The 27,779-nt window shown below is 38.6% G+C and overlaps 1 protein-coding gene across 1 annotated transcript in view; it reads right to left on the bottom strand.

Annotated features, from left to right (window-relative positions):
- The window catches only part of PKHD1L1 (PKHD1 like 1), a 152,884-nt gene continuing 134,565 nt past the window's right edge, over positions 9,461 to 27,779 (bottom strand). Inside the window, 8 exon segments of the mRNA XM_021089012.1 lie at positions 9,461 to 10,737; positions 12,287 to 12,514; positions 16,445 to 16,598; positions 16,937 to 17,083; positions 17,484 to 17,635; positions 21,496 to 21,841; positions 24,840 to 24,974; positions 27,330 to 27,487. Coding sequence (XP_020944671.1) covers positions 10,727 to 10,737; positions 12,287 to 12,514; positions 16,445 to 16,598; positions 16,937 to 17,083; positions 17,484 to 17,635; positions 21,496 to 21,841; positions 24,840 to 24,974; positions 27,330 to 27,487 — 1,331 coding nt within the window. The 3' untranslated portion in view covers positions 9,461 to 10,726.

A 27,779-nucleotide genomic window follows, 5' to 3' on the forward strand; every position in this document is an offset into this window, starting at 1 on the left:
AGCTCTCCGTAGTCCCAAACCTTCACTTCCGCACCCCGCCCCAAATCCTGCCTTGCCCAATAGGCGAGAGGCTGTGGGTCCGGCGTTGGAGCTGAGAGCCAATAAGCGCTGCGGGAGCGGGCAAGTGGCTGCGGCTGGCGTGGCAGCAGCCCCGGCTCAGTCTAGAGTAGTTTTTTTGTGACCGGTGCTGGCTGGACAGGCTGTTCTGTTGCGGAGTTCCTGGGCTCATGTGGTGGTGTCCTACTTTCTATACAGAGTGCTTTTGCTCCAACCATTCCCATTTTCGTTAAACCCACAGAATCCCCCTGCCATATGGGACCAAGAGAAATCAGTGTTTAGACTGTGAAAAGTTAGGGCACCCCCGCTGTCTTAGGATGATGAGTCTGAGTAGGCCAGATCTCAATCATTCCACCACTTTAGGGTGGAAGAGTTCAGTTCAGGATTTATGTTCCTTCAAGCAATTTTTTTACTCCTCCAAGTAATCCAAGGAAATTGGATTTCCTCTAACTGAAAGTTAAAAAGTGGCACTTCACCGTGTCTCTGCGTTTGTTACTGGGTTCCAAACTAAGAAGTTCTGTGGTTCTCTTTTTGAAATCTGATTCTTTTTTGTTTCTTCTTAAACATTGTGCTATTAAAAGGCAGACATCTTTTGCTATTGTGGGCAAAGGGCCCTCATAAAATTTATCTGCTCTATTGATGCATTGTGACTGGTGAGAGAGGTTGAAAGTTTATATGATCAAAGGCTGAAAGCTGTTCATGCAAATTGTTCCTTAACCAGACTTTTTCTACCTGTTTTTTAGTTACAGTTACCTTTGTTCTGTCACCCTGATCAGCCCTTACCTACCCACTTAACTTTCTAGTACCTCTATTCCCACTCCCACTCCCACCCCACTCCACCCCACCCCAATCTGTACCACCTTTCTGTTAATAACTTAACTTGTTCATCCCCAAGAAGGGAAGAAAGAATGTTTCTCACTGTTGCTCTGGAATGATTCTGTGTAAACTTGGATAAATTATTCCATCTCTAAACCTCAGTTTCCTCCTTGGTAAAATGGCCACAATAGGGTCGGTCTACTTCATGGGTAATGTTTACAAAGCTTTTAGGGCAGAGTCTGACACAGACCAGACATTCACAGATAAGAACTATTACCAAAAAAAAAAAAAACAAAAACCTGTTACCACCTGCTAGTAGTGCTATGTTACTACTAGATCATTCCCAGTGACTACACCTCCCTAAGTCCACTTAACCCTCTGCAGTCCCTTAAAGGGTCACTTGACCTTCAGCAGATCTGTTCTAATCTTTAATCTCTTCAAATACCTAAATTCAATTAATTCAAAATTTCCAGAATTTTTTTGGATTTTAAAAATCCAATAATCTAAAATAGCCTACATCCTCACATGAACAGGTGTTCATAATGCTTTTCCTTAGTGACTTGTATTTTTGCTTCAAGTTATTTATTATATCCCTATGATATTTTATTTTAAAATTATTCCTCAGTTTTCTTTATTAAATTTTCCATTTGCAAATGAAACAAAAGGTTACCTTTTTCCGGAAACAAATGGTGAATATTTGCTTTCCAGCACAACAGTGAAACAAACAAAGCTTGCTTAAGACTGCAAACTTAAAACTTGCTTTTAAAATACATACAAAAGAATATTTAAAAATCATTTCTACTCTAGTTGTCAAGTAGTAATCCTATAATGGGGATCATAAGTGCCAATAATTTGGGGTCTTTACTGGGGACCACCTCTTGGGAGTGCGCAATTTGAAGTTCTGTCCTCTTGGGTGGTATGGGGATGGGAACCACCAAATGTCAAGTGGGGTGGAGCATAAAGGATAGACCCTGATGTATGAAAGATTTCTCTTTGTATTGCCTCTACGTCATGGGGTACAGTTAGTTCTACCTGCTTTCTGTCAGGACCATTTGCCCACTTCAAGGCTTCTGATCTGCCCCTGCCCAATCCCGATCACCAGCTTGATTTACTTGTTCTATCAGCTTCCAACCTACCACTTACTCTCTCAGGTTTAAGCCTGAATAGGCTTTCTTGTTCTGAGTTCTCCAGCTGGATCAACTGACCTCCCATCCCTGCCTGGGAGGTAGTGCAGACCTTGCAAAAACAGGGCAGTGCTTCCAGATCTTCCCAAGCTCAGTTCTCTGGCTTTTCATTAAAGGGATATATATTTTTTTCCTTAAGAACAATCTTAGACTTGCTGTTCTATGCATTAATAGCTTAATACATTAATAGCTTTTTATTGATGAGTAGCTGTTTCCAGTTGAATACAGATCATAAAGTCACATTCATTTCTTGATTAAGCAAAACAAAGCCTTGCAGCTTACAGAGTAAGAATTTTGAGCAGATAACCTTTGAAAGGAAAGGATTATCTGGTGATAATTTTAATGGATTGTTTTATTGATCTTTCTCTTCTTGCTTTCAAAATAATACATTTTAATATTATGGAAAATCACAGTTTATTTTAATATCCATAATCACCATTTAATAGTTAGGATAAATTTCTTAATAGAGAAACCCAAAACCCCGAAACAACTTTTAATTTTCTTTTCTATTAAAAGAAAATTAACTTTCTGTGAATCATTTAAATAAATATTTTTCATCATAATTATTGCTCTAGCATATCATCAATTGTTATTGTTACTGTTATTGCTAAATATAGGAAGACAAAGTTTAAGAAAATTTTTTTTTTCTTTTTCAGCCGTACCCATGGTATATGGAAGTTTTGCACTCAGAGCTGCAGCTTCGACCCATTCCACAGCTGCAGAAACCCTGGATCCTTAACCCACTGTGCCACAGTGGGAACTCTGAAGAACAAGTTAGAGTTAACCAAGTCCCTTCAGAAGAGCCCTGGATAGGGAAGAAGAAAAATAATCCATGTCTTTTACTACAGATGGATTTGAATGAAAAAATTGGGTGAACTCTTTACTCTATGTTCCAGTAGTGAGGTTCAGCAATATAATACCTCTTGGCTACTACCCATATAGTTATTAGAGCTATAATATAGTTTAGTATTATGAGCTAAGTAGACTTGATCTGAGCAAGTTCGACAATCTGATGCCATTTATTATTCCTAAGGGTAAATGTGTTGAGATTTTTACAAACAATAAAATGGTTTGAAATACAATTAATCTTATATGTGAACTGAAAACTTAAAAATAGAACAACACTGGAGTTCCCATTGTGGCTCAGCGGATACAAATCTGACTAGCATCCATGAGGACGTGGGTTCTACCCCTGGCCTCGCTCAGTGGGTTGGGGTTCCGGTATTGCTGTGAGCTGCGGTGTAGGCCAGCAGCTACAGCTCAGATTCGACCCCGGGCCTGGGAAGCTCCGTATGCTGCAGGTATAGCCCTAAAAAGACAAAAGACAAAATAAAAAAATATATATATATAAAAAAATAAATAATAAATAAAAAAAAACAACACTGAACCAACAATGAAAACCAAATTCACTTAGCTATAGTAAGTAGCATGAGGACATTGTGGCTTTGCTCTTGAACAAGTGTGAGCCTTGGTTTTTTCATCTGCAAAATTAGGTCAATAATTCCTGCCTTACGGATTTATTTTGCAAAGTACATGGCATAACATATGTGGAAATGTGTTGGAAACAAAGCAGTAAAATCAATGAAAGCTTTTAGGCGTACAGGTTTATCATCTTCAAGGCCATAGAATCTTCTCTTCATTCACAGTAGAGCACAGTGCTTACAAGGAAAACGAGGTAAATTTTCTGTCATCAGCAACCAGAAATAGATATATTTATTAATAGCCCGTTAAAAGGGGGAAAAGAAGGAACACTCAGCTTTGAAGCTGTGCTCTGAGTACACCCCCACCTTCTTTGTCTCTTTTGCTTTAAAGACATAGAGTGAAAGAGCAGCTGTTAGAACAAAAGCACCTACAACCCTACTCTTCCCTCTCTGTACTTTTTCTCACTACTCACGGGATAGTTTTCTCATAATATCTGATGCCAATTTTTTCCATTTTTTATTCTGCCAAATTTTGTCCAATTCTCAGTGTCTATTATTTTAGCAAACCAGGATTATCATAATGATCTTCAGTTCTTTTAATCAGCTCAGTACTTCAAACACAATTAATAGAAATGTTTTTTAAGCACACACTTCATGCTAACCCTCCTGTTCAAAATAGAGACATGCTATTGTCCATTAATTCAAATTCACTTAGGAGAATATATGCTTTGATTACTGATTTTTGTTTTTTATTAGGCTTTTTTTTTTTTTTTTTTATGGCCACAACTGTGGTATATGGGAGTTCCCAGGCTAAGGGTTGAATTGGGGCCAGAGCTGCAGCTGCTGGCCTATGCCACAGCTACAACAATGCCGGATCCTTAACCTACTGAGTGAGGCCAGGGATCAAACCCGCATCCTTATGGATACTAGCTGGGTTTGTAACCCATTGAGCCACAATGGGAACTCACTTAATGGTTTTTTAATCTCTCTCTTTTTTTTTTTTTTTTTGCCATACCAGCTGGATGTGGAAATTCCCTAGGCCAGGGGTCGAACCTGTGACACCAGTGACAATGCCAGATCCTTAACTCTCTGAGACACCAGGGAACTCCTTAATCTGTTAATTTCAAACCACTGCTGGTGGATCCTTCTCTGACCATTTCTGGCCCTTTAAAATATTAGACATATCAGCAGTTCTTATTAAAGGCGTTTGTTTGCATATATGTACATTTCATACAGCGATGATTACCTCCTCAAAATGGAATATATATATATATATATATTTTTTTTTTTTTTTCTTTTTAGAGCCACACCCATGGCATGTGGAGGTTCCCAGGCTAGGGGTCTAATTGGAGCTACAGCTACGCCAGAGCCACAGCAACGCAGGATCCGAGCTGTGTCTGCAACCTACACCACAGCTCACAGCACCGCCGGATCCTTGACCCACTGAGTGAGGCCGGGGATCGAACCTTCAACCTCATGGTTCCTAGTCGGATTCATTTCCGTGGCGCCAGGACGGAAACTTCTGGAATATATATTTCTTGTTCTAATTTTTATTTCAAATTAAACCCTTTGTAAGTGAGAAGTAAATCTATGTTATAATCATCCTTTAAATTTTCAGTATAAAGAACTTAATTCATTTATTTTTCTCTTCCTAGGAAGAACTTTCTTTCTTTTCTTTCTTTCTTTCTTTGGTCTTTTTAGGGCTGCACTTGTGGCACATGGAAGTCCCCAGGCTAGGGGTCAAATTGGAGCTGTAGCAGCCGCCCATAGCCACAGAAACACGGGATCTGAGCTGCATCTGCGACCTACACTGCAGCTCATAGCAGCGCCAGATCCTTAACCCACTGAGCAAGGCCAGGGATCAAACCCGCATCCTCATGGATTCTAATTGGGTTTGTTAACCACTGAGCCATAATGGGAACTCCCTTGGGGAGAACTCATATGTAAAAAGGATCATCTGCTTAAATACATAAATTACTTTAAAGAAAAACCACGTAGCCAGACATGCCCGTAAGTATCTTGCACTGAACCCATTACCATGGCAACTGCAACTAGGGGTCTCTAAATGGGTGTGAATTTTATGCCATCTTATTTGAAATGTTAAGGCAGTAAGTCCGGATAAAGTGCAATTTCCATAATATTTTGGTAGGATTTATTTATCTCAAAAATCTCATAGAGGAAAAGTTTCATCATGCTGTCTTTTCATTTGTTTAATTAAAGAGTTAACTCAACACTTACCATGGGCATAATGTGTGCTAATCATGTTAGAGAAATCTCAAAAGAGCACACAGCCCTTAGCCTAAAGGAACTTTAATAAAATCGTCTGATCACAGGTAATCAGAATTCCTGGAAGAACAATTTTTCTTAAGGAGCTTTCTAATTTTAGTATGGTCTGACCATAATAACTAGAGTAGTGCATCAGAGCCTGCAAGTGATGTGGTGAGAGACTATGTCGTGGCTGGTCAACTGCCCACAAGTATTCAATACCTACTATAACCCTGACAGCAGGCCCCTTCTTTTTCAGTCCTTCGTGTTGTATCTGTAGCTATTCTCTGGGGATGGGAAGTTGGAGGAACACATCTTTATGTTTCTTTCACTGGAGACTGGTGCCAACCTGGGGAAGCTGAAAATGTGCACTGATGAGCATGGAAGAAGGGTGTGAACCCCCAACTGATTCTGATGGTTTCCCATACCAAATATACCAGAGATTCAGATGATTTAAGCATTTCTATTTTGAAGGATACAGCTAAAAACTTCACAGATATATGTGCTATTTTGGAACAATTTCCTTGTCTTAGCATTGTCTCTGCCCACCTTCCCCTGTACAAAGGATGAATTCCCTAATCTCTTGTTCCTTTCACGTTCAGTCAGGATTAGGACTCTAGCCAAGCAGCAATGAAACCCGAAAGGGCAAAGGCGGTATTGTCAGGGGTCCAATCTCTTTTCGACTGAGTTCTCTACCCTTCTCAAAGGGCCTGGCCCTTGTCTTCCTGGTCCAAGGAGGCATCTTGCTCCTTGCAGCTGGAAAAACAGGAAAGGGTGAAGAAGGGCACGGGATGCATGACAGCCACCTTTTAAGGAAAGTTCCTAGAATATGCTTTTGTTTTTATAACTTATCGTACACAAGTTGGTCACTCCTCACTGCACTCACTGCTGTTCTATGTGGCCCTGTGTTCAGCCAATGATTCCAATAACTAACACTCACATTGTGGTTATTACATGCTAAGGCACTGTTCTGGTATAGTAAGAAGGCTAATGATGGCTTATTGGGCCAATGGTTAATATAATGTAGGCAATATTATAGTCAGTACAATAACAGGAAAGGATACCTTTTACTGACGGCTTACCACTTGTTGGGCCTGGCTTAGGTGCCTTACATATGATATTACTGGTCTTCCAGTACCACACTACCATGTAGATATTTTCCACATCTCATAGGTGAAGGAACTGAAAATAAAGGAGAGTAAGAACTTGCCTGAGGGTATTGAGGTGGTAAAGTATAGACTTAGAATTTGAACAGGAATACGTTTTTCTAAAAATTCTCTTCACAGTGAAAGATTTTCCCCTAGTTGGTGAAAAGTGAGAGGCAATTAAATGTTGGAGCTGGGCTCTGGAGTTAGATTTGAATCCCATCTTTATGATAAAAAGCTCTGCGAACTGGAGTACTTAATATTTTTGTTTCATCTCCTCATCTGGAAAGGGGGACAATAATCTCATAGCATACATGCAAAGAGTTCACGTAGAACACTCAGTTTGCGTCTGGCACTTAGTAAGCATGTGGTAAATCTTTAATTATTATTATTTTAATTATCATTAGTAGTATTAGTATTTTAGATAGCACTCCAGAGGATAAAATGGAGAAGAGATAAAAAGTACATGTATCATCCAGAAATCACTGCAATAATCAGGAGGTGATAGAGCTTAGCAAAGAGTAGAGACAGTAGTACAGGATATAAATGTTTCACTGATTATCAGAAATACAGGAAAATATTCTTATTACCTCCTTATTCTCTGCTCCTTACATTGACTAAGTGGGAATGCTATTTTTACTTTATGAATTTTTCAGATCCTGGAGAAATAGTACTAACTCACAAAGTATTTTTAATGACTTGCTCACACAACAGCTAAATAGGCCTTAAAACATTAAAAAGTATTTTTTAAAAACCTAAACACAAATTTCTAAGACAGGTTTGTTCAGAGAAACATTACTGTAAAAAATGGCCAATTTATGAATGAAGGCTATGCAAAGCCATATTGCCTATGGATTTTTAACAGTGAGGCATTTAAAAGAGTAGTAGTTAATTTATCTGGTAAAAAATAATTTTGGGTATGTACCATAATAATTTTAGAAAAAAAATTTAAAAGCTAACAGTCAGAAACCTAGAAAAGTCAAATCGGGAACTTTTTAACAAACCCTGTGTCTAAGAAGCAAGTTTTTAGAAGTTCCTTTTACTCTCAAACGACTTGTATTAGTGAAATCCAGTTCCCCAAAACTGAGTTCCCCTGTGCAGATTATGGTTAATTTATCTCAAACTTCATTCCCTTTCTTGTCCCACTCCTGCTTCCCTGAGGATTGAGAGGTATCAAATAAAAGTGGGGACAGAAACCAAGCAGGACCCTGTGGGGCCTTCCTGGGTAAAAAAGCCCCTCCAGTCCCTCATTTCTTATTTGTAGGAAAAAACGGGTTGAGCCTCCTAGGGCTTCCATAAGTTCCAATGAACAGATGCAGGGCAGTTCATGATTAGAACAACAGAGTCCCAAGACTCCTGGTTCCTCCTGAAGGGAGATAGATACTAATCTGATGCATATCTAGATGTTCAGCAAAAACTAAGACCCTCTCATCTGGGGGAGGAAGGTGAGTACAACTTCTACATGCTGGCCACAAGCACACAGAACCCAATCTGGCTGGAACCAAAAGTTTGATGACTAACATTCTGGAAACATCTCGCTGTTACCTTATGATCAATCAATCAGAAGAATGTTCATGAGCTGATCAGGCATCCTAAGACCCTCTTCCCTAACACTGTCTTTCAAAAACCCTTGCTTAAAAGCCATCAGGGAATTCAGACGTCTTTTGAGCATGAGCTGCCCTTTCTCCTTTCTTGGAGTCCTACAAATAAACCCTTACTTTGCTGCAGACACGGCTATCAGTTTGGCTTTTCATGATGCAAGACAAGGAGACTTTGCTGGGTTATATTAGAAAAGTTCTTTGTTAAAAATCTGTGCTAAATTTTTGACAAAAAAAATTTCCAGGGGACTGAATTAAAACTTGAGGTAAGGAAAGACTACAGATGGTGGCCAATTCTGTGGCTTTCACAGCATTCTGATGTGAAGAATACTTTTGCATCTCTTCCAGAAACACAACGTAGGAATTTGTTCCATAGGTGCTACAACTGTAGTTCTTGGCATTTGGTTTTCTAAGTGTTCTGAAATGGAGAGTAAACCGAATTTGCATTTGAAACCCTGATTTTTAAGTCTTTTTTGTTGGGTGTCTCTCTCTCTCTCCTATTCCCCATTTAGTGGTAGAGTTTCTCATTCTTCCAAGGTTGGAACTGAAGGAAGTGGGAGAGTCCTCAGTTAACAGGTGGTGTGGTCTAATCAGGTATCAGGGTTCTCTGAACATGAAGGATGTTCCTCATCAAGGGGCTGTACTGGTGCTCCAGTAACATCAGAGAGCTCGTGACCTCCCCACGCTCCATGAGCAGTGAGTCGGCATCTATTAGTGCCAGACGTTTTGTAAGATGGCAGGAAAAATGCTGAGTAAGGAAGAGCCTTACTGCCTTTGAGGAACTTGCTATCTAGTGGACTCCCAGCCTTTGTTCTCTCCACCACACCCTCTGTCAGGACACTCTTCTTTGACTAGTGTCATGCTTTATTCTTCAACAGTCATCTCAGGCTTCATCTGATTTTGGAAGCTGTCCCTCATCCACCTCCATCCTCACCAGATGTCCTTCCCCAAGGCAAGTGCCCACCCCCCGCCAGCCCCTCTAGCACCCTCTGTCTCTCCCTCTCACATACCATATTGTATCTTTGTGTTTTCTGTGTCACCTTTGCCACTACTATCTCCCCAATTACCTTGTAAACTCTTGGAGGGTGAAGACAGCATCTTAGCCCTTGTAGTCTTCTCACTACAACATCTGGTATGAAGTAAATGTTAAATGCTAAATATACACAAAGATATTTAGATTTACTACATGGTAAATGTTCATAATTTTTCTGTTAATTAAGCAAGATTAACAATAACCTGGGGTGAGAATACCAAGAAATGGTATGCAGAAGAAAAACCTCTGGGCTTTGCTGAATTCCCTCGGCTATTCCAACTGCTTCCTGTCACTTACTGGAAGGTAACTTTGTGAGCATTAACTTGACTTGCTCTGGATGTAGCCAAAGGCCTTCATTGGGTTATTTCTCTAAATTAAGCATTTACTTTAGAATTTTTTTATAGTTAAGAGATTTTGTTTAATTTAGCTACATTAATGTCTGGCTTTTTAATTTTTTTAATTTTTTTTTTTTTGCATTCCCTAATTTTATCCTCTGGAAAATAAATATCTCCAGCCTTGGGTTGCTGGAGGTCACATTCTCAATAGTGACAGTTTTGAGTGGGAAGAATGAGTAAAAAGATGAGTTTGGACTTATAGCAAAAGCTTGTTCCAGGGACATCAAGAAAACTGTTTTTAGAATACTGGCCAGGGTTGGCAAGGCCCAGAAGTCTTGGATAATCTAGAATTTGGGGGATTGCTGTGGACCTGAAAAACAGCAACTCAGTCTGAAAAAAAGGTCAAAAACAATCTCTTTTCTCCAAAAATCCTTAGAATTTAAAATGGCTTAGATCATTGGAAATCAGAGCCTTGGGAAAGGATAGAGAAAATAGATCCTCTAGTACATACAGAAATTCAAAGTGCTTTCAATCTGATCTAAAGAAGTTAAATCAAAACTAGAAAATTCTCTCAATTATATAAAGGATTTGTTGGTACAGTAACTTGGAGGTGACATATCTGCTTACAAATCAAAGAGTTCTAAAAGTATTTTTAAGTGAAATAAGAACATACAAACATAAGGAATCAAAAGAAATTTATATTTTGAAGACATCTGAATTTTGTGATTAAAGCTAATTAATACATTTTATATATTACAAAAATATTTTTAGCATATTTTCTTGAAAATGCTATAGACTTTTTCTTGTGCAACAAAATAGCTCTTAAGCAGTTCTTGTATTTGTATTTTCAACCTGTTCTTCAGAATAGCATTTCAGCTGCTTCCTGAAAAGTGAAAATAATACAATTTTTTAAAGTAGTAGTAACATAGAATATGATTTAAAATGTGTTTTATTTATTTTGGCTTTTCTAATACTTCATGGTACTGTTAATAGGGCAAAAGTAGTATATATAAATTAGTATTTCAAAGTTTACCAATTTAATGTTAGAATCAATAACTCTTGTGTGGAACCGTGGAGAGAGTATAGTGGTGTGTGTACATTGTATTTTTCACATTCAAGTTTTGTCATTTTATTTAGTGGAACTTTATGAGTCCCTTAAAAGTAAAACATTATTAATTCACAGTGCAAAGTTTTAAAAAAAACAACAACAACAGAATTTCATTTCATTAAAGGCTGCTTTGATCTGAATTTGTTCCGCCCCAAATTCATGTTTTAAAACCTAACTTGTCCAATGTGATGGTATTAGGAGGCAGAGCCACTGGTACCCTGCTGAGGTCTGGAGGGTGGAGCCCTCATGAATGGGATTAGGGTTTAATAAAAGAGACCTCATAGAACTGGACAGCCCCTTCCACCATGTAAAGGGATTTTCGACCCAGAAGAGGCCCTCATTTGACCATGCTGACACCCTGATCTCAGACTTCCAGACTTCAGAATTGTGAGAAATAAATTTCCATTCTTCATAAGCCACCCAGTCTATGGTATTTTGTTACAGCAACCTGAAAGGACTAATAGTGTTTAAGTCAACTTGTGGCTTTATTTAAAGAATGACAGATTATTTAGTAGCAAAGACTAAGCTGCTGATTAACTTTTTTATCTAGGAAAAAAATCTAAAAAACACCAAGAACAATATCATTTACTAATGACTCGAAATAGAATTTTCTAAATTTTATAAAATTCCAAAGTTGTCAAGGACAAGGAGGATTAAAGTCTCTGAAGATTATTAGGAAAAAAATGCATTGAATGAGGAAACACAAAATGTGCAAATTTATAATAAGCAGTACTTATACCTTATATTTTAATGCTTTTGAGAAGAAACAAACTTAAGCAATACCTATCATGTTATTATAAAATAGACAAGTTGTACTTTTTATATGCCATCACATAATGTAAATAGCATTTCTATAGGGTGCTCTAGTCTCTACCATTGAAGCAATTACTTTCTCAAGGACTGAGACCATCCATGTCTTTGTGTCCATGGTGGTTCCATGCTATGCACTTCGTCTTTATTTTGTAAACATTTTCTCATTCCTCAGTAGGTGGAGACAAACATTGAAAAAATGAAGTGTGGAGTTTCCGTCGTGGCTCAGCAAAAACAATCTGACTAGCATTCATGAGGATGCAGGTTCAATCCCTGACCTTGCTCAGTGGGTTAAGGATCCAGTGTTGCCATGAGCTATGGTGTAGGCCACAAATGCAGCTCAGATCCTGAGTTTCTGTGGCTGTGGTGTAGGCCAGCAGCTACAACTCTGATTTCACCCCTAGCCTGGGAACCTCCATATGCCATGGGTGTGGCCCTAAAAACATAAATAAATAAGTAAATAGATAAATAAATAAAGCTTTAAAAAATAAAAGAAAAAGTGAAGTGTGCTTACCTAGAGTTATGTTCAAAATCAAAACTGCAGTTGTAAATATTTCCAAGAGCAACATTCTTCCCATCAGACAGCTAATTACTGTAGTCACTATCTGGGCAGCTGTGCCCACAGGGGACCCTTTGCTGCTGCTACTGCTGCCGTTGGTGACAGACTGCACGGCTAGACTGAAAGTCCTGGATTCCACCCGAATTACGTCATCCAGGACAAATTCAATCTTAAAATTTTTTCCTGGGGAAAAAAATCATCATAGCGTTTGACTTCTTTTTACTATTTGCTTTCATACACTTTCAACTGGGTTTTTATTGACTTACAAGGACTGTATAATCCCTAACAAAATATTTTTGGAAACTAAGTCAAATGAATTAGTTTAAGTATAAACAAGTATGGAGAGGGGCCCAGAATTAGAAGAGTTCTATTTGCTGGTCAACCAGGGGCAGGCGGACTCTGGGCAGATTTTCCTTCTGCAGCATCAGTGCCTCCTTCTTAAGGACTCCCAGGGCCCAGTTCTGGAGAGATGCTGTTTGAAATGAAAGACAGTAGGGGAAGGAGGTGAGGGTGTTGAACCTCCGGCTGAGCCCTGTACACTTGACCAAGGAATGAAGAAGCCACAGCCTCAGTTAGGGGAGGTGGGGATGGATACCAAAATTTTTATTGTGAAAAATTTCAAACATAAAGAAGAGTTGAAAGAATAGCACTGCAAATACCCATATGCCCTCCACTTGGATTTAAACACTTTTCACTTTTGCTTTAAGTTAGATGTTATTTTTGTGCTGGAAGATCGTAATCCCTTTCTTTTTTCCCAAGGCAGACAAGCTTGAAGAAACATTTGATGGATATATTTAAAGTGTGAAACATAAAAAGCTCATCTAAATATTTCTTTCTCTGTGTTAAATCTTCCCACAGTTTTGAATATCAGATAACCAATATAGTTTTTCTTGACATAATTTCTTCTTTGAGCACTGCTATCATTAATAATGCTTAATGTGCAATACTTCTATAATTTCAAAGGTTTCATTCTTCTATTTTTTTCTATTATAAAAAATCATTTCTGTTTTCATTCTTTTCTTTTTCAGGAGAGAATATATTGATCCCATTGGCTTTCTAGAGCAATGCATTCTGTAACTTTCAAGATGGATGGACTGAATATTCTGCCACTGTTACAGTTCATACAATGGTATTTAAGTCCTTCCTTTTTTCAGGTTGAAAAAAACTGAATTTTTGTAGTAGGCATATTTTTTCTTAATGATTTTTATATGTAAAATTTTTAGATTTTTTGTTTGTTTTATGTTTTTTCTCCGGCAGTACTCTGAGGCTAGTGGAGAGTCCACTCCATGGAAGAGAAGTGAAGAACTCAACCAAAATCCAAGATCAAAACTTCAGTGACAAGACTCCAATCAAGCCTTCCCAGATGAAGGCCCAGAAATTGTGGAGCAGAGATGAGCAATCACAAATTCCTGACCCAAATTATTGTGAGCAAATGAAATGGTTGTTGTTTTAAGCCATTAGATTCGGGGCTGGTTTGTCAGGTAGCAGCAGAAACTGAACAAGCACTGTATATCACATCGGTTGCTAAATAAACAGGTCAAATATGTTACTATTCATCAGTAATATTATTTTTATCCAGGTTGCTCAAAAGATTCAGTCTTGACTGTTTACTTTCTTCTCCCCCCATCTTTTTTAAACCTAATTCTCAATACTCATTTTCTGAGTGAGTAACTACAACCCATACCTCCTCTACCCTCATGGCCCCAGCTTTGTTCTTTGTGGAGCTATAAGTACAAGAGGGTGTGGTGTCATGCTGCCGGGGCTACAGTCTAATCTGCAAGGGGATTTCCCATAGCGTGGTAACAGAGTGCAGTACCTGCTAGAAAGTGTTACAAGGAAGATGTTTTATTAATTTTCTTGCATATGCTTTGTTGTTATTACAGTTTTACAGTGGTTAATCTACGAATTGGTTAACTGATCTAAAAATAATAAAGAGATGACTACCCTTGACCTTCCTTCCTATACACAACCAAGGAACTAAAACTGTACATTTGATGCTAGAAAGAAAACAAGAAGGAAGGAAGAAAGGAAGTAAGGGAGGAAGGAAGGGAGGAAGGAAGAAGAAAGGGAAGGAATCAGATACAGTGACTCTTCTCCATCGCAGGACAGATAGACACTCCAAGCAAGCTCTCAACTCTAAAAGAAAATTTACTGACTAAAAGGAGAGTGCTATTTGTTATCACAAAAAATGTTGAAACCGCATTATTGCTTTAGCACTCCAGTGATCCCATCTACTTTGGAACATTGCCTTTGGAAGTGGTAGTTTGAAGACTTTGATCCTCAGGTTGGGTCTTTGCCACTGGGCACCTCTTGAGTCCACCTTCCAGGGGAGTTGGGCAACCTTCTCTCAGGCAAGGTTCTTGTCAAGAGCCTCATTTCCCATAACAAGGTCCCAGTCCTACTACCATGTAGGCTGGCTGTTAAAGAATTTGACACTGTTCTTAACCACTAAGCTTACAGGAAACTCCAGGTACATGTCCCAGAGCACAAAATTGAACTCATTGCCACTGGGTTCTTGTGAAACTCTAGGTTAGGATAATGCCACCCAGGAGGCAGATAAAACTTATCTGGTGCACGGCATCATCAAAGCATGAGTAAGGAAAAAAAAAATTCTTCTGGAATGACTTTAGCTTCTCATATTTCATTATTATAAAAAAAATCAGACTACTGCTAGAATTTTTTTGCTTCTCTTATTATCTTTGCTTTTATTCTGTGTGTGTTTGAAATACCATTGGTGAGAAGAGAGAAGTGCCATTATAAAACTTTTTCAGCAGTTAGGGCCTATAAACATCTTAAATAGACCCCAGAGTAAGGTAAACACATTAAAGGAGGCCTCTCTCAGTACAAGGAGTCCATTTCATTCCTTTCAATATCGAATAATCTATCATCAATGGAGACCTGGTTTTGGACATATTATTTGTGCCTTGGTAGAAAAGGCTTTTACCACCTGAAATTATGCCATCAACCCACTTGGAGATAATGTAAGAAACCTCACTGTGGAAATTATGACTGTATTTACTGTAATCATGTTGAAGATGTCATGAGTATACTTCATAAGAACTCAGAGAAACCATTTGTTCTGACTGCAGAGCAAGCTGTAATTCTCTACAGCAACTGGTCTATCTGATGGGCCCTGTGAATCATGAAAATGCTCAAATTTTCTCCTTTGCATTGGTATTCAGAAAAACTAGAACTTACTTTCCAGCCCAACTCTTAACTCCTGCATGGGCCATTAAAATGATAAGACACTATTTTATTCTTTGTTTTCTTTTGCTTTCTTTCTTTCCTTTTAAATATATACACATATATTTCTTTTTATTGACTGCACATGAGACATATGGAAGTTTCAGGCCAGGGACTGAATCTGAGCAGGAGCTGCAACCTATGCCATGCTGCAGCAACACCAGATCCTTAACCTTAACATGATGGGCCAGGGATCAACCCTGAGCCTCAGCAGCAACCCAAGCCACCACAGAGACAATGCTGGATTCTTAACCTGCTGTGCCATGGCAGGAACTCCTCCTTTATTTTCTTGAATTTGAAATATATATATATATATCTTTATTATATATGTAATAAATGTATAGTGAGAATATTTAGAAAAATACACACATGAATAAAGAAGAAAATATGAATCATGATATAATTTTGATGTACACCCTCAAATTACCTGTTTTAATTCCTTTAAGTGCTTTGTTTTGCACATTAAATATATTTTTGTGGAGTTCCCATTGTGGCTCAGCAGAAACGAATCTGATTAGCATCCATGAGGATGCAGATTTGACCCCTGGCTTTGCTCAGTGCGTTAAGGATCCGGTGTTGCCATGAGCTATGGTGTAGGTCACAGACACAGATCAGATCCCATGTTGTTGTGGCTGTGGTGTAGGCTAGCAGCTACAGCTCAGATTTGACCCCTAGCCTGGAAACTTCCGTATGCCATGGGTGCAGCCCTAAAAAGACAAAAAAAAAAAAAAAAAAAAAAAATTGTAAGCTAGACATTGTTTTCTATAATTTATTGAGCAGAGTAGTGGAGACTAATCTGTTCATTAAAAGAAAATTATAATTATCCCTATTTATGGGTATATATGTGAAGATCCAAAATAGTACACTCACCTGTTCTAAGAAGAGTAAGATCTGTGTAGTTGGCCCAACAGCAGCTAAATGGAATTGTTGTGTTTCCACTAAGACCACTGACTTGGTTATTATTGGCATCCTTTAGTATGGCCTTCAAAGTCAGTGAAGTAATCCCAACTGATACACAATTACCCTAAAGAAAAAGGCAGTGGAGAATTATAACAATTGCCCTGTTCTCATGCTTTTTAAAAAAAGATACATGAACTTTATTTTTTAAATGCCTCAGTTCAAATTTTAAATCTGTAGAAGCCCATTTTCCTACACAAAGAATTCAAGATAGGGCAGAGGAGCAAGTTCATTGAAAAGGAACATTTCAAAAACAGTACAAGATGATATTCATAGATATTAGTCCAACTTGGAAGATAGTTTCATCCTCAGATTGCCAGCATACCAGGATTCTTGAGCTAGTTCACCTTCCAGAATTTATAGCTTAATTCTTCCACTTAAATACATCTTTGAGTTATAACTTACATCAGAATCCATCGCCTTTACGGAAGGCTGCTGAGAAAATGGCTGTCCTGACTGTGTTGCCACTGGCTGAGTGATCACTGACAGCGAGGACACAAAGGCCACATGATGAACGGGAAATGCAAACCTTTCAACCGGTTGGGCAGTCACCTGTAAATGGTCATGAATGATGAAGTGGTTCTCACATGATAAACTGCATTCAGGAGCAAACTCATCTTAGCCAGGGTAAGTGTAATGTTCATTGTTTGTTTAAAAGAATGTTTAATATGTGAAGTCAATATTACTACAATATTTCCTCTAGAGCAAATTCATGAAGCATTGTTATAAATATTCAAAGTAAAGCACATTTTATACCAAGAAATACTTTTTTAGAAGATATGCTCCATTTTCAACTACTTTATCACTTTAGTAATACTGTTAAAAAAAATGGCCAAAAATAAATTAGAAAATTATGCCCTCTAAATCATTGCATTGAAATAGAATAATAGTTAAAATAAAAATAGGCAATTTTTAATAGCTAAAATGCATTTTTCCGGTTGCATTTTCCTACCTTCATCCAGCCAGAATCACTTGGGCTGGGGATAGGATTGGTAATAGACATGGAAGAGATATTAAATCCAAGGATACTAGTGGTTTGTCCTAAAACTACAGCTTGTCCAAGAGAAGCAGCAATTTCTTGGAGTTCAGAAAACTGCATCTGACCTATGAGGAAACATGTGGATTACTAAAACATGTAAGTGAGAACGTGAGAATATTTCCCTTTAGTTTTTGTTTGTGCTGTTCCATCAACATTATAGAATTGTACCGCTTTCTAACTGTACATGAACTAAACATGACAAAATCACATTAAGGAGGTCAGGAAAATGAAAAACTCAGTAGAATATGTTTTGGAGCTGGAATTTAAAAAAAAAAAAAAACAAAGGTAGATAAAATAAATAGAAGAAAAATGAGCCAGAGCTTAGTGGGAAAAATATGTCTCTTAATTTAATACTTTCCTATGTCATTCTTTGTTTAGAAGTGAAACACTGTCATGCATATCTATCATCATTTTTAAAAAATAGGGTATTGGAGTTTCCATCATGGCACAGCAGAAAAGAATCTGACTGGAACCATGAGGTTGCGGGTTCGATCCCGGGCCTCACTCAGTGGGTTAAGGATCCGGCATTGCCGTGAGCTGTGGTGTAGGTCGCAGGCGTGGCTCGAATCTGGTGTTGCTATGGCTGTGGCGAAGGCCAGCGGCAACAGCTCCGATTGGGCCCCTAGCCTGGGAACCTCCATATGCCGAGGGAGCAGCCCTAAGAGGAAAAAAGACAAAAAAAAAAAAAAAAAAAAAAAAAGGATTAACTGTGAAATGAAAGAATAATTAGCATCATCAGATTCATGGTATGTATTAATTAGTCGTTAATGTTATTAAATTACTAACTAAAATGTTACTTGTTCTGGACATTGACAATTTTCAAGGTTAATTCTAACACTGTAGATAGCTTCTATTCCCTCTTTCTAGCTTGGCAGGTCTTCTTAAACCTTTAACACTCTTTAACACTTTAACACTCTTTACCTTATGAAGTGGCACCTTTATACAACATATGCCTTCTGCCAGAAGCCTGAAACTTTTGCTTGAACCCTTCTTCTATTTCACCTCTCCCACACCATATGATCAGTTTTCAATATCTAAATCTCTCTGTCACCACTGCCCAAATCTTAGTTAACCCATCAGCAGCAGAGATACTAAAACAGCTTTTTGACTGGCTTTGTATCCATTCTTCCCTTGGCACCCCATTCTACACTCTGTAGTCAGCGTGATCCTTTAAGAAATAACTGCAGCCAGGGTGTTTTGGTGTATTATTCCCACTATCAGCATCTTCCATATCCAGAGCCATGCCTTGAGGAGTTGGATCACTGAGTTTCCTCCATGAAGGCTAAGCCCTGAAGCTCACTGTGCTTGGGAAGCAGGAGGCAATGCTCTTGGGGATCAAGTTTAACACTTTAAAAATCACCATCTTAAGGAATTTCAGTTCCTGGCCATTTGAATGGTCTCTTTTGGTTGATTCAGACCCTCCGCGATATATGTCAGTCTTTCAGCTTCCTCTCTCCCCTGCTACCTGCTTCATGTACTCTCCTATGAGACGGCGTCCCAGGCAGGAGGCTCACGTGGCCTCGCTTCACGCCAGCATGACTACTATCAGCTCTCCTTACTGGTTTTTGGTGCAGGGTGGCACATCTGATCTGTCTGCACCGAGAACAGGTTCTCTCTGGCCCTTTGACGTGTAGAAGACATCCATTTCTGCTGACTGCTATCTAGAAATCAAAGGTCTCAACTTGAAGAGCTCTTATTCCTGACCTGACTCCTTACCCAGAGGCCCCCTCAGCACTTATGTAACCACTTCCTAGGACATCTGGGAACTTCTGGATCTCCTGACACCATGCAAAGGCTGTGGGGAGCCAGGAGTTTCACTACATGCATGTCTTTCTTGCCACTTCCCAACACTTGGCGGTGATTTCGCTCCCTGCCAAGTTGTAGGGCTTTCCTCCAGACCTCAGATCCTATCCCAGTCTAGGTCAGGGACATATGCTCTTGGTCCATGCTTCCTCCTGCCCCTATCTCCATGTTCCTAAGACTGCAATATACCTAAATCTGGATACATGTCTGACTAATAAGATAAAACTACTTTAAGGGGGTGGAGGGTGGGAGAGGTTGTATGTGAAGACGTTCAGGAAATAAATCACAGTGTCTTTGGATATATGAGTGGTTTGTGTGGTAAATACTGGACCCTAATATATGTAGGGGCTTACCAGGGATTTCTAAGACAGTGAGCAATCTGTATATGTAGATGAACCTGCTACAACTCCTAGACTAAATTACAGCCCATGTTGAATCTAAAGCCCTGATCCTGTACGTATAAGGAAATACAAGGTTGATGAAGGAAAGTTAACCTGTTTCCTGAGAGTTAATCAGCACCTCTTTCCATTCATATAAGCCTTATCCTCACAGGCTTATCCTCACAAGGAAGAACTTTTTCCTGACTAACTGGCAGAATTCCAGAACAGCAGTGTGATAGGTGCATGGGGTCAAAGCTCAGAAACAAACCTCCTGAGGAAATAAGTGATGACGCCCAGTGGCAGAAAGTGAGAACTTCAGCCAGTGCCTAAATTTACTCAAAAGACAGCCTGGGATTTAATGAAGAGATGCTAGACAGAAATAGGATAGATGAGGATTTTCTGAGTCTGAAACTTATACAATGTAGAAGCTCTCTTTAAGAAAAAGTATGCAAAAAAGTTTTACTTGTGCAACTTTTATAACCATAGTCAATGATTTGACCATATTAAGTTAAGCCTTCTCCCAGGGCCTTGAAAGTAAAAGCCCTTCCTAGGACTTGTGCAAGTAAAGGGCCTTGAAGCTTAAATTCACTAGCTGGATAGTAATCTTCCTCTGACAGAGACATAGGTCTCATCTTCTTGGAGAGGGGTATGCCTCGGTGAGAGTACCCATGCTTGACCGTCAGAGACAATGGCATGGTTGCGAATTAGCTCCTGGGGATGCTGTTGTATCCCAAGAGGCCAGGAAAGTTCAGCTGCACCGCAAGAGAGGCTTGTACACAGCAGAGAAGACTACCCACCCTGTCGCAGAGACTATGAAGACAAGAGGGTGACATGAGGGTCTGAGGCCAGGAAAGCACCTTTGTATTCAGATATCAACTTGAACAGATGGACAGGAATAAAAACTAAAGGGCTGAACATGTACCCAAAAGCCCAACCAAACTGAGTCACCCTAAGGAAACTATAATTTGAGCCAGCAAAGATACCTCTGGTGGGATAGTTGAGTTTATTTTTATCTGTGCTACCTAGAAAACAGGATATGTAAATGACACAGAAGTGTCGCCTGCTGGTAAGGCTGATTAGATCAGTCATAGTTATTAAAGACAGAATATATCCTCGCACATTTGCACTTGTTAGTGTAAATATGTGACTTTACTCTGGAAACCTAACCTACCACTCTACCTTGCAGAATCTCCATGGGTCTTTTACATCCCTTAGGAAAATGTCCATGCCCTGCGCTTGGCTTACAAAGAGGAGAACTTCTTTTGGTTTCCATGACTGATCACCTGCCTACCTCTCAACCATGTCTCCAGCAGCTTTTCCTTCCTGGCTCCTTCTGCTTCAGACCTACTGGATGGACCCTTTCCAGTTCTTCAAATGCACCAAACTCTCGCCAACGATTTGCTTAGCCTCCAGCATTCTTACTGCCCACTTTTCATTGACCACCCCCTTTCTTAGCTATAAAGTCACCTCCTTAGGTCATTTCTTGTATCTTTTATGTCGAATCCTTTTCTTGGATTAATTAATTGCTACACCGACAAAACAGAGGTTGAAGTTCCTTCGTAATGCAACAAAGTTTGGGACTACAGGAATGGAGCAGGGAAAAGGGTCTCTAGGCCCTTATACTTTCAGGATGTGGGGTTAATGGGATTTCCTGAGGCCTGGCTTACCAAGCCTTGATAGGATTATTTATGGGTGTGGGTTTGGTCATTACATTACTCTCTCAAATGTCCTTTCTTCATTACCTGCAGTGTTATTGCTTATGAACCGAGGGGGAGGATCTCCGATCTCCAGTTCAACTGTGAGTTCCGTGGTGGATCTCTTCCTCCGCAGACTCTCCCCTCGCATCACTTTGCTGATGCGGATTTTGTCACTCGGTATCTTTAGGAACAAGGCAAGATTTCTAACAAGATTATGAGAGCTATAAAAGTCATCTTCTGTCACTGCAGGTAATTGGAAAGAGACAAATATGACTGCAGTGGTGTGGATTTCAACAGGTACAGTTCCTTTAACCAAAAGGTAAAGCATCTGGTAGGTTCTATCAAAGTAGTTTTCACCAAGGGCAGTGGAATTCAGGTTAGGAAGGAATTTCTCTATGAATGAAAAAAACAAAATTTCACAGTTAAATTATTTATGTTATCATAATTACGATGCACTATTTGTTTAAATTGAGGAAATTCTGAAAAAGTTCAATGTTACCATTCTTTCATAGGAAAGTGTGCATACTAAAAACAAAAACACTTATAATAGAACTGACATGCAAAAATAAAGTCAACTTTTAAAAATACCATCAATAATCATGACATATTAACTTTATTTTAAAAAATGATTAGCTACAGACATGTACAAATGAAAAATAAAATCTAATCATGAGCCAGGAGCCTATGTTGTACTTGTAACTTATTTACATTTTCAGAATTTTAAAGCCTTGACTAAAGGCATTTGGTAATTTAAAAATGTAAATTTAATAGCCACCTAGCATATGCAGTGTTATATATCAACTCTTAAGGAAAATTTACAATTCAGTGCTTCTATTTTTACTAAGGACAAAAGAATGTAATACAAATGAAATATATATTAAAATATCTCAGAAGGATCTTACACCAAAAAAAAGGGTTTACCATTTCAGCTGAAAAATCATTCATAAATGTAAAACAAATTTTACTAGGGCACTGAATTTTGTAGAAGTGATTGATATATATATCTAGATATATAGATAGATACATAGATATAGATATAAGGAATATATGATTTAATGGCAGAGCATCAACAATATCCAAGAAGTAATAGATTTACCATCACACACTGAGCCCAGACAAAGACTAACTGTATAATAATACTTGAATGAGACATGTAGCTTTTTACATTTCATAGTGAGGCTTACTAAAAAAAAGATATTAGACTCTTAGAAAGAAGGTATTTCTTATTAATGTAATAGACATTCACAGCAACGGCATTAAAAAGCTATTTCATTATTACTATGTATTTCTTTACTATCTACTAGTTCTAGATGCAATTTGGTTTAACCATTCTGTGAATCAGAGGAATGTGCTTTCGTACTGTAAACTGCAGCTGCTCTCAAGCTACCATTAAAGGCAGGTACACCACATATCCTAAGTTACTTTCTCATGTCTTCACAGTGATGAAGAAAGCAGAGACATAGATAATGATAAACATTTTGGGTAATCTAAAAAGATATATATATAGATTCAAAATACAAAGGTAGGAAGTTCCCACTGTGGCACAGTGAAAACGAATCAGACTAGTAACCATGAAGTTGCAGGTTCGATCCCTGGCCTTGCTCAGTGCGTTAAGGATCCAGTGTTGCTGTGGCTGTGGTGTAGACCATCAGCTGTGGCTCTGGTTTGACCCCTAGCCTGGGAACTTCCATATGCTATGAGTGCAGGCCTAAAAAGCAAACAAAAAAACAAACAAACAAAAAAACACCCCAAAGTATTATTTTCCATTCTAAAATCAAAGCAAAATTTTATCTGAAAATTTTTATCTAAAGCAATGCTATTTCAGAAAAAAAAATTCTAAAAGGGCAGTGGTGCTATTGTTTTGCAGTCCTGTTTAAAATGGATCCTTATATTAAATTCTGCCTGTTGAGACAGTTTCTATTTTCTTGACTTGAATGACAGAGCACTTAGTACTAAAACTGTTGTTTAAAAAAAGTTTAAATTTATGAAAATTCAGCTGTAAAAATGTGCAATCATTTGTGTATAAGAATAATACCAACTCTCTTAGCTTGTAAGAGGGCAATGTTAGCCTAATAGTCAAGTATGTGGGTTCTAGTGCTAGACTCTCTCTTTCAGTACCTTGCCCTCTCCTACCAGCTTTGCTATTGCTCTGGGCTGAATTGCCTCCCGCCACCCCCCAATTCATATTTGCAGCCATAACCCCCAGCATGATGGTATTTGGAGATGGGGCCTTTGTAAGTAATTAGGTTTAGATGAAGTCAAGAGGGTGAAGACTTCATGATGAGTTGATGCATTTATAAGATGAGCCACCAGAGATCTCTCTCTCTCTCTCTGAGGTCAGCCATCTGCAAGCCAGGAGGAGCACTCTCGCCAGAAGTGGACCATATGGTACCCTGACCTCATACTAGTTGCCTCTAGAGCAGTGAAAAAATAAATTCCTGTTTTTAAGCCCTAGTTTATGGCATTTTGTTATGACAGCCTGAACTAAGACAGGAAGCTTGAAAAATTACTTCACGCCCTTGTGTCTCAGTTTACTCAACTGTGCCTATCTCATAGGGTTATCATTAGGATATAGTAAGAACTAGTTATTATAGACAAAGCGCTTAGAACAGTGCCTGACACACAGTAATGTCTCTGGTAATATTAGCTATTCATGTTATAAGCAGAAGTACTTTCTCATAGATAGTAATGAATATGGATTACCCACTTGCTCATACTCTACTGTCTGGCTTGCACATACTTATATAATTGTTAGCCACCTCGGGGCACAGCTAGAAATGATGATAAGTAGTGCATGTGGAATAGAATGGATTGACCTAATTAGTATCCTGTTTAACAAAGAGACTTCAATGAGCAGAGATAAATCATGGTTTTGCAAATACTGGTAAATGATTAAGTTTAGCTTCTTCCATTTACTTCCTTTAAATTCAGAGTTTACTTTATCATATTTATGTCATTGTGCTCAACTGATGTTATGTTAGCTTTCTGGGCAATACTTCTGGTGACTGCCAATGAATTCAGGTTCTGACTTCTATGAAACAGAAGTAAAGCAAAGATAGGGTAAAAATTCTAAAAATCTCTTCTGTACAAAGAACTGAACTAAATATGTAGAATGGAAATGTTCTCGGGGGCAGAGGAATAACCATCGTACACACAAACTTTCATCTGCACGTGTGCAGATAGATAAGACTTCCATCGGGAGTGATCTTTCAGGACACATTTATAAATGAACACATTTTAGAGTCTGGTGGACCATGGGCAAGATTTTATTTTCTCTTGCATTATTTCAAGGGCTAAGGAACTAAAGATATTAATAATGAAACATTACAAAGAATTTTATACATAATTAAACAACATACAATGTATGCTGTATTGTTCTGAGGAAATACCTGTTTCAGATGTCTATTAAGTTCACAGTGTTTCTGTTGGGAGTTCCATACTGTATTCTGGGGGCAGACCAATGCATTCTTCACATAGACATCCAAACGCTGAAGTGTGGGGAAAAAAATTCCTACCAGAACGGCCTATTAAAAATAAACAATATTTTTGTTTCTTAAGAGAACTGTGAAACAGAGCATTTAGAATTTAGCACTTTAAAAATATCCTTCAACTATACATGCCTTCTGTAAAATATGAAAACTAAGTTTTATGGATTTAGGATAAATATTGAGCTAAGTTTTAAAAAGAGATTTATAGTCAACCATTCACACAGATGTTACAGCTTAACTCTTAATGATTCTCAGTAAAAAAAAAAAAAAAAGAATTCAATGTAAGAAAAAAATATTAGAGCACAATCTCTAAGTTAAAGAATAGGTTCCTTTAGAAGATAACAATCTTCCAAAAGGGCTTTCAACTCCAGGGAAAGACAGAGTTAGCATTGCTCTGTACAATGCAATCACACAAAGTTAGGTACTTAGTTTGAAAAAAATACTTCTGAGAAAAGTTTGATAGTAAGACTAAAATAAAAATCAGTCAAAAGAACTATCCTGATTCAATTTTGGTCATTTTTCATGTCCTCATGTTCATTCCCCACGTTTCATGCTATAAGATACAATCTTAAAATAAGGAGATTGGTTTCACGAGGATGGGGAAGAATTTATAAGGAATCTAATGAGCTATAGATAGTTTGGATCTTCTTTTGAGATTGTTTACAGAGGCTCAGAATATTAACAGTTACATTATTTTGTGGTTACCATTTTTTATTTTTAAAATTAAAAATATTCTCTTTCATTCAAACATTGAGTGCCTCTGTGATTTAGGTATAATTCTAGGAACTCTCAGAGTCTGCACCCTATTTGAGCTTACCTTCTTGAATGAGGAAAGGCAATAAATAATAAAAATTAAACGTGAAGTATGTTAGAAGGTAATAAGTGCTATGGAAAAAAAGAAAAGGTAGATGCAAGTATGAGTAATAGGGCGAGCCGAGCAGGGAGGGGGGACCAGGACAGGTCTACTCAGGAGATGGTAGGGGAGGAGGTGGGGGAGTCAGCCACTCAGGGTAGAATGTTCCAGGCAGACTCATCAGGTGAGTAGCATGTCTGGTGTGGTTGGAAGAGGAGAAGTCAGAGAGTAAAGGGATGGGGAGACTCTCACAGAGCCTTGTAGGCCATGATGAGGACTCCGGCTCTTGTATAAATAGGGCCGGGGCACAGGAGTGGCCTCATCTGACTTATGCATTGAAGGCATCTCAGTGGTTACTCAGGTAAGAACAGACAAGAGGGGGCAAAGGCAGAGCAGGAGGAGGAGTTGGAAGGCAACTGTCTTAATCCAGGTCAGAGATAATGTTGGCCCAAACTGGATGGTGGCTGGAGGTGAGAAGTGGTCAGATTCTGGATATTTTGAAGGAAGACCAACAGGATTTGCAGATGGACTGGATGAGAAATATGAGAGAAAGACAGGAATCAAGAATGATTCTAAGGTTTTTATCTTGAGCAACTGAAAAGAGAATTACTATCACCCAAGAAGGGGCAGGTGTCTCTTTTCCTTACTCGTCTTTCTGCTTTAACTTATCTGTGTCCTTTCTTCATGCTCCTAATTCTCTGGAACTCTCAAGTCTCATACTCTTGGAAAAGAAAATCTACATTATAAGACTTCTGTTTAACCCCATACTCTTTTCCCACTGACACAGCATATATACATGTAATTATCCCAGATAAATTCAGTTTATAACAAACAACTGACATACTGAAGGCATATTAGATAATGTGCTATGATCTCTGAAGTAATTTCCAAAGGTGTATTTCTGATGTATATATAATAGCAGCATGGAAGAATGAACATGTAATTCCAAGTGACTGGTTTTATTTATTTATTTATTTGCTTTTTAGGGGCACACCTGCAGCATATAGAAGTTCCCAGGCTAGGAGTCGCATCAGAGCTACAGCTACTGACCTACACCACAGCCACAGCAACACAGGATCTGAGCTGTGACTGCAATCTACACTACAGCTCAGGGTGACATCAGATCCTTAACCCACTGAGTGAGGCCAGGGATCAAACCCTCATCCTCATAGATACTAGTCAGGTTTGTTACTAATGAGCCACTACGGAATCTTTCCAAGTGACTGACCTTAGTTGCACACTATTTTTATGTAAAAGTTCAAGTTTTCTTGCTAAGCACACAAATCCTAGAAATCACTGTTGCCCTTCAGATGGAGCAGCATAAGCAAGTGCATACGGCAGAGAGGTGTTTAGAACTCAGACTGAGGACAACTGTCTAGACTAGCAGTGTCTTTAGTAATACTCTACTGGTCCTTGGAAATGAGTTGTAAGGCTGATGATGTTCCAGAGGACAGGGAAAGACATAAAGTTCTTATCAGATAGAAATACATGCAAATAACACCAATAACTATTAAGAAATTATTTCCACCTTGCCTTACCTTGTTATGGTCAACATTAAGCAACATCAGTCGAAGGTTCTGAGGACTGGTGCCAGTGAAGTAAACCTCATAGGATTTGCCCAAGGCCACGATACTGTGAAACAAGGACAGTCTTCTGTGGCATGTGTACCCAGCACACCAGCCATGATCCTGTGGGCCTACATCCACAGAAATGAAAGTTCATATTTTGTATCAGGAATAGTATCAATGCAAAGCCTGAAGAGCAATTGTATTAAAATAAACTGCAGTGGTCAAGCTCAGAATTTATAGCTATTATCTATCCACGCATCTATTTAGTGATGTAAGCTATTTTCTCAAACTTTAACATAAGAGGAAGGCAGGGAAGCAATTCCCTCTCTACTATCCTTACGTTTAGATTGCCCAAGGACAGAAGGATAAATTGTGTTGGGGATTTGTACTGGACGGTCATGGAAGGAAACAGCAGATTTA

This window comes from Sus scrofa, chromosome 4 (assembly GCF_000003025.6).
Source record: "Sus scrofa isolate TJ Tabasco breed Duroc chromosome 4, Sscrofa11.1, whole genome shotgun sequence".
NCBI lineage: Eukaryota > Metazoa > Chordata > Mammalia > Artiodactyla > Suidae > Sus > Sus scrofa.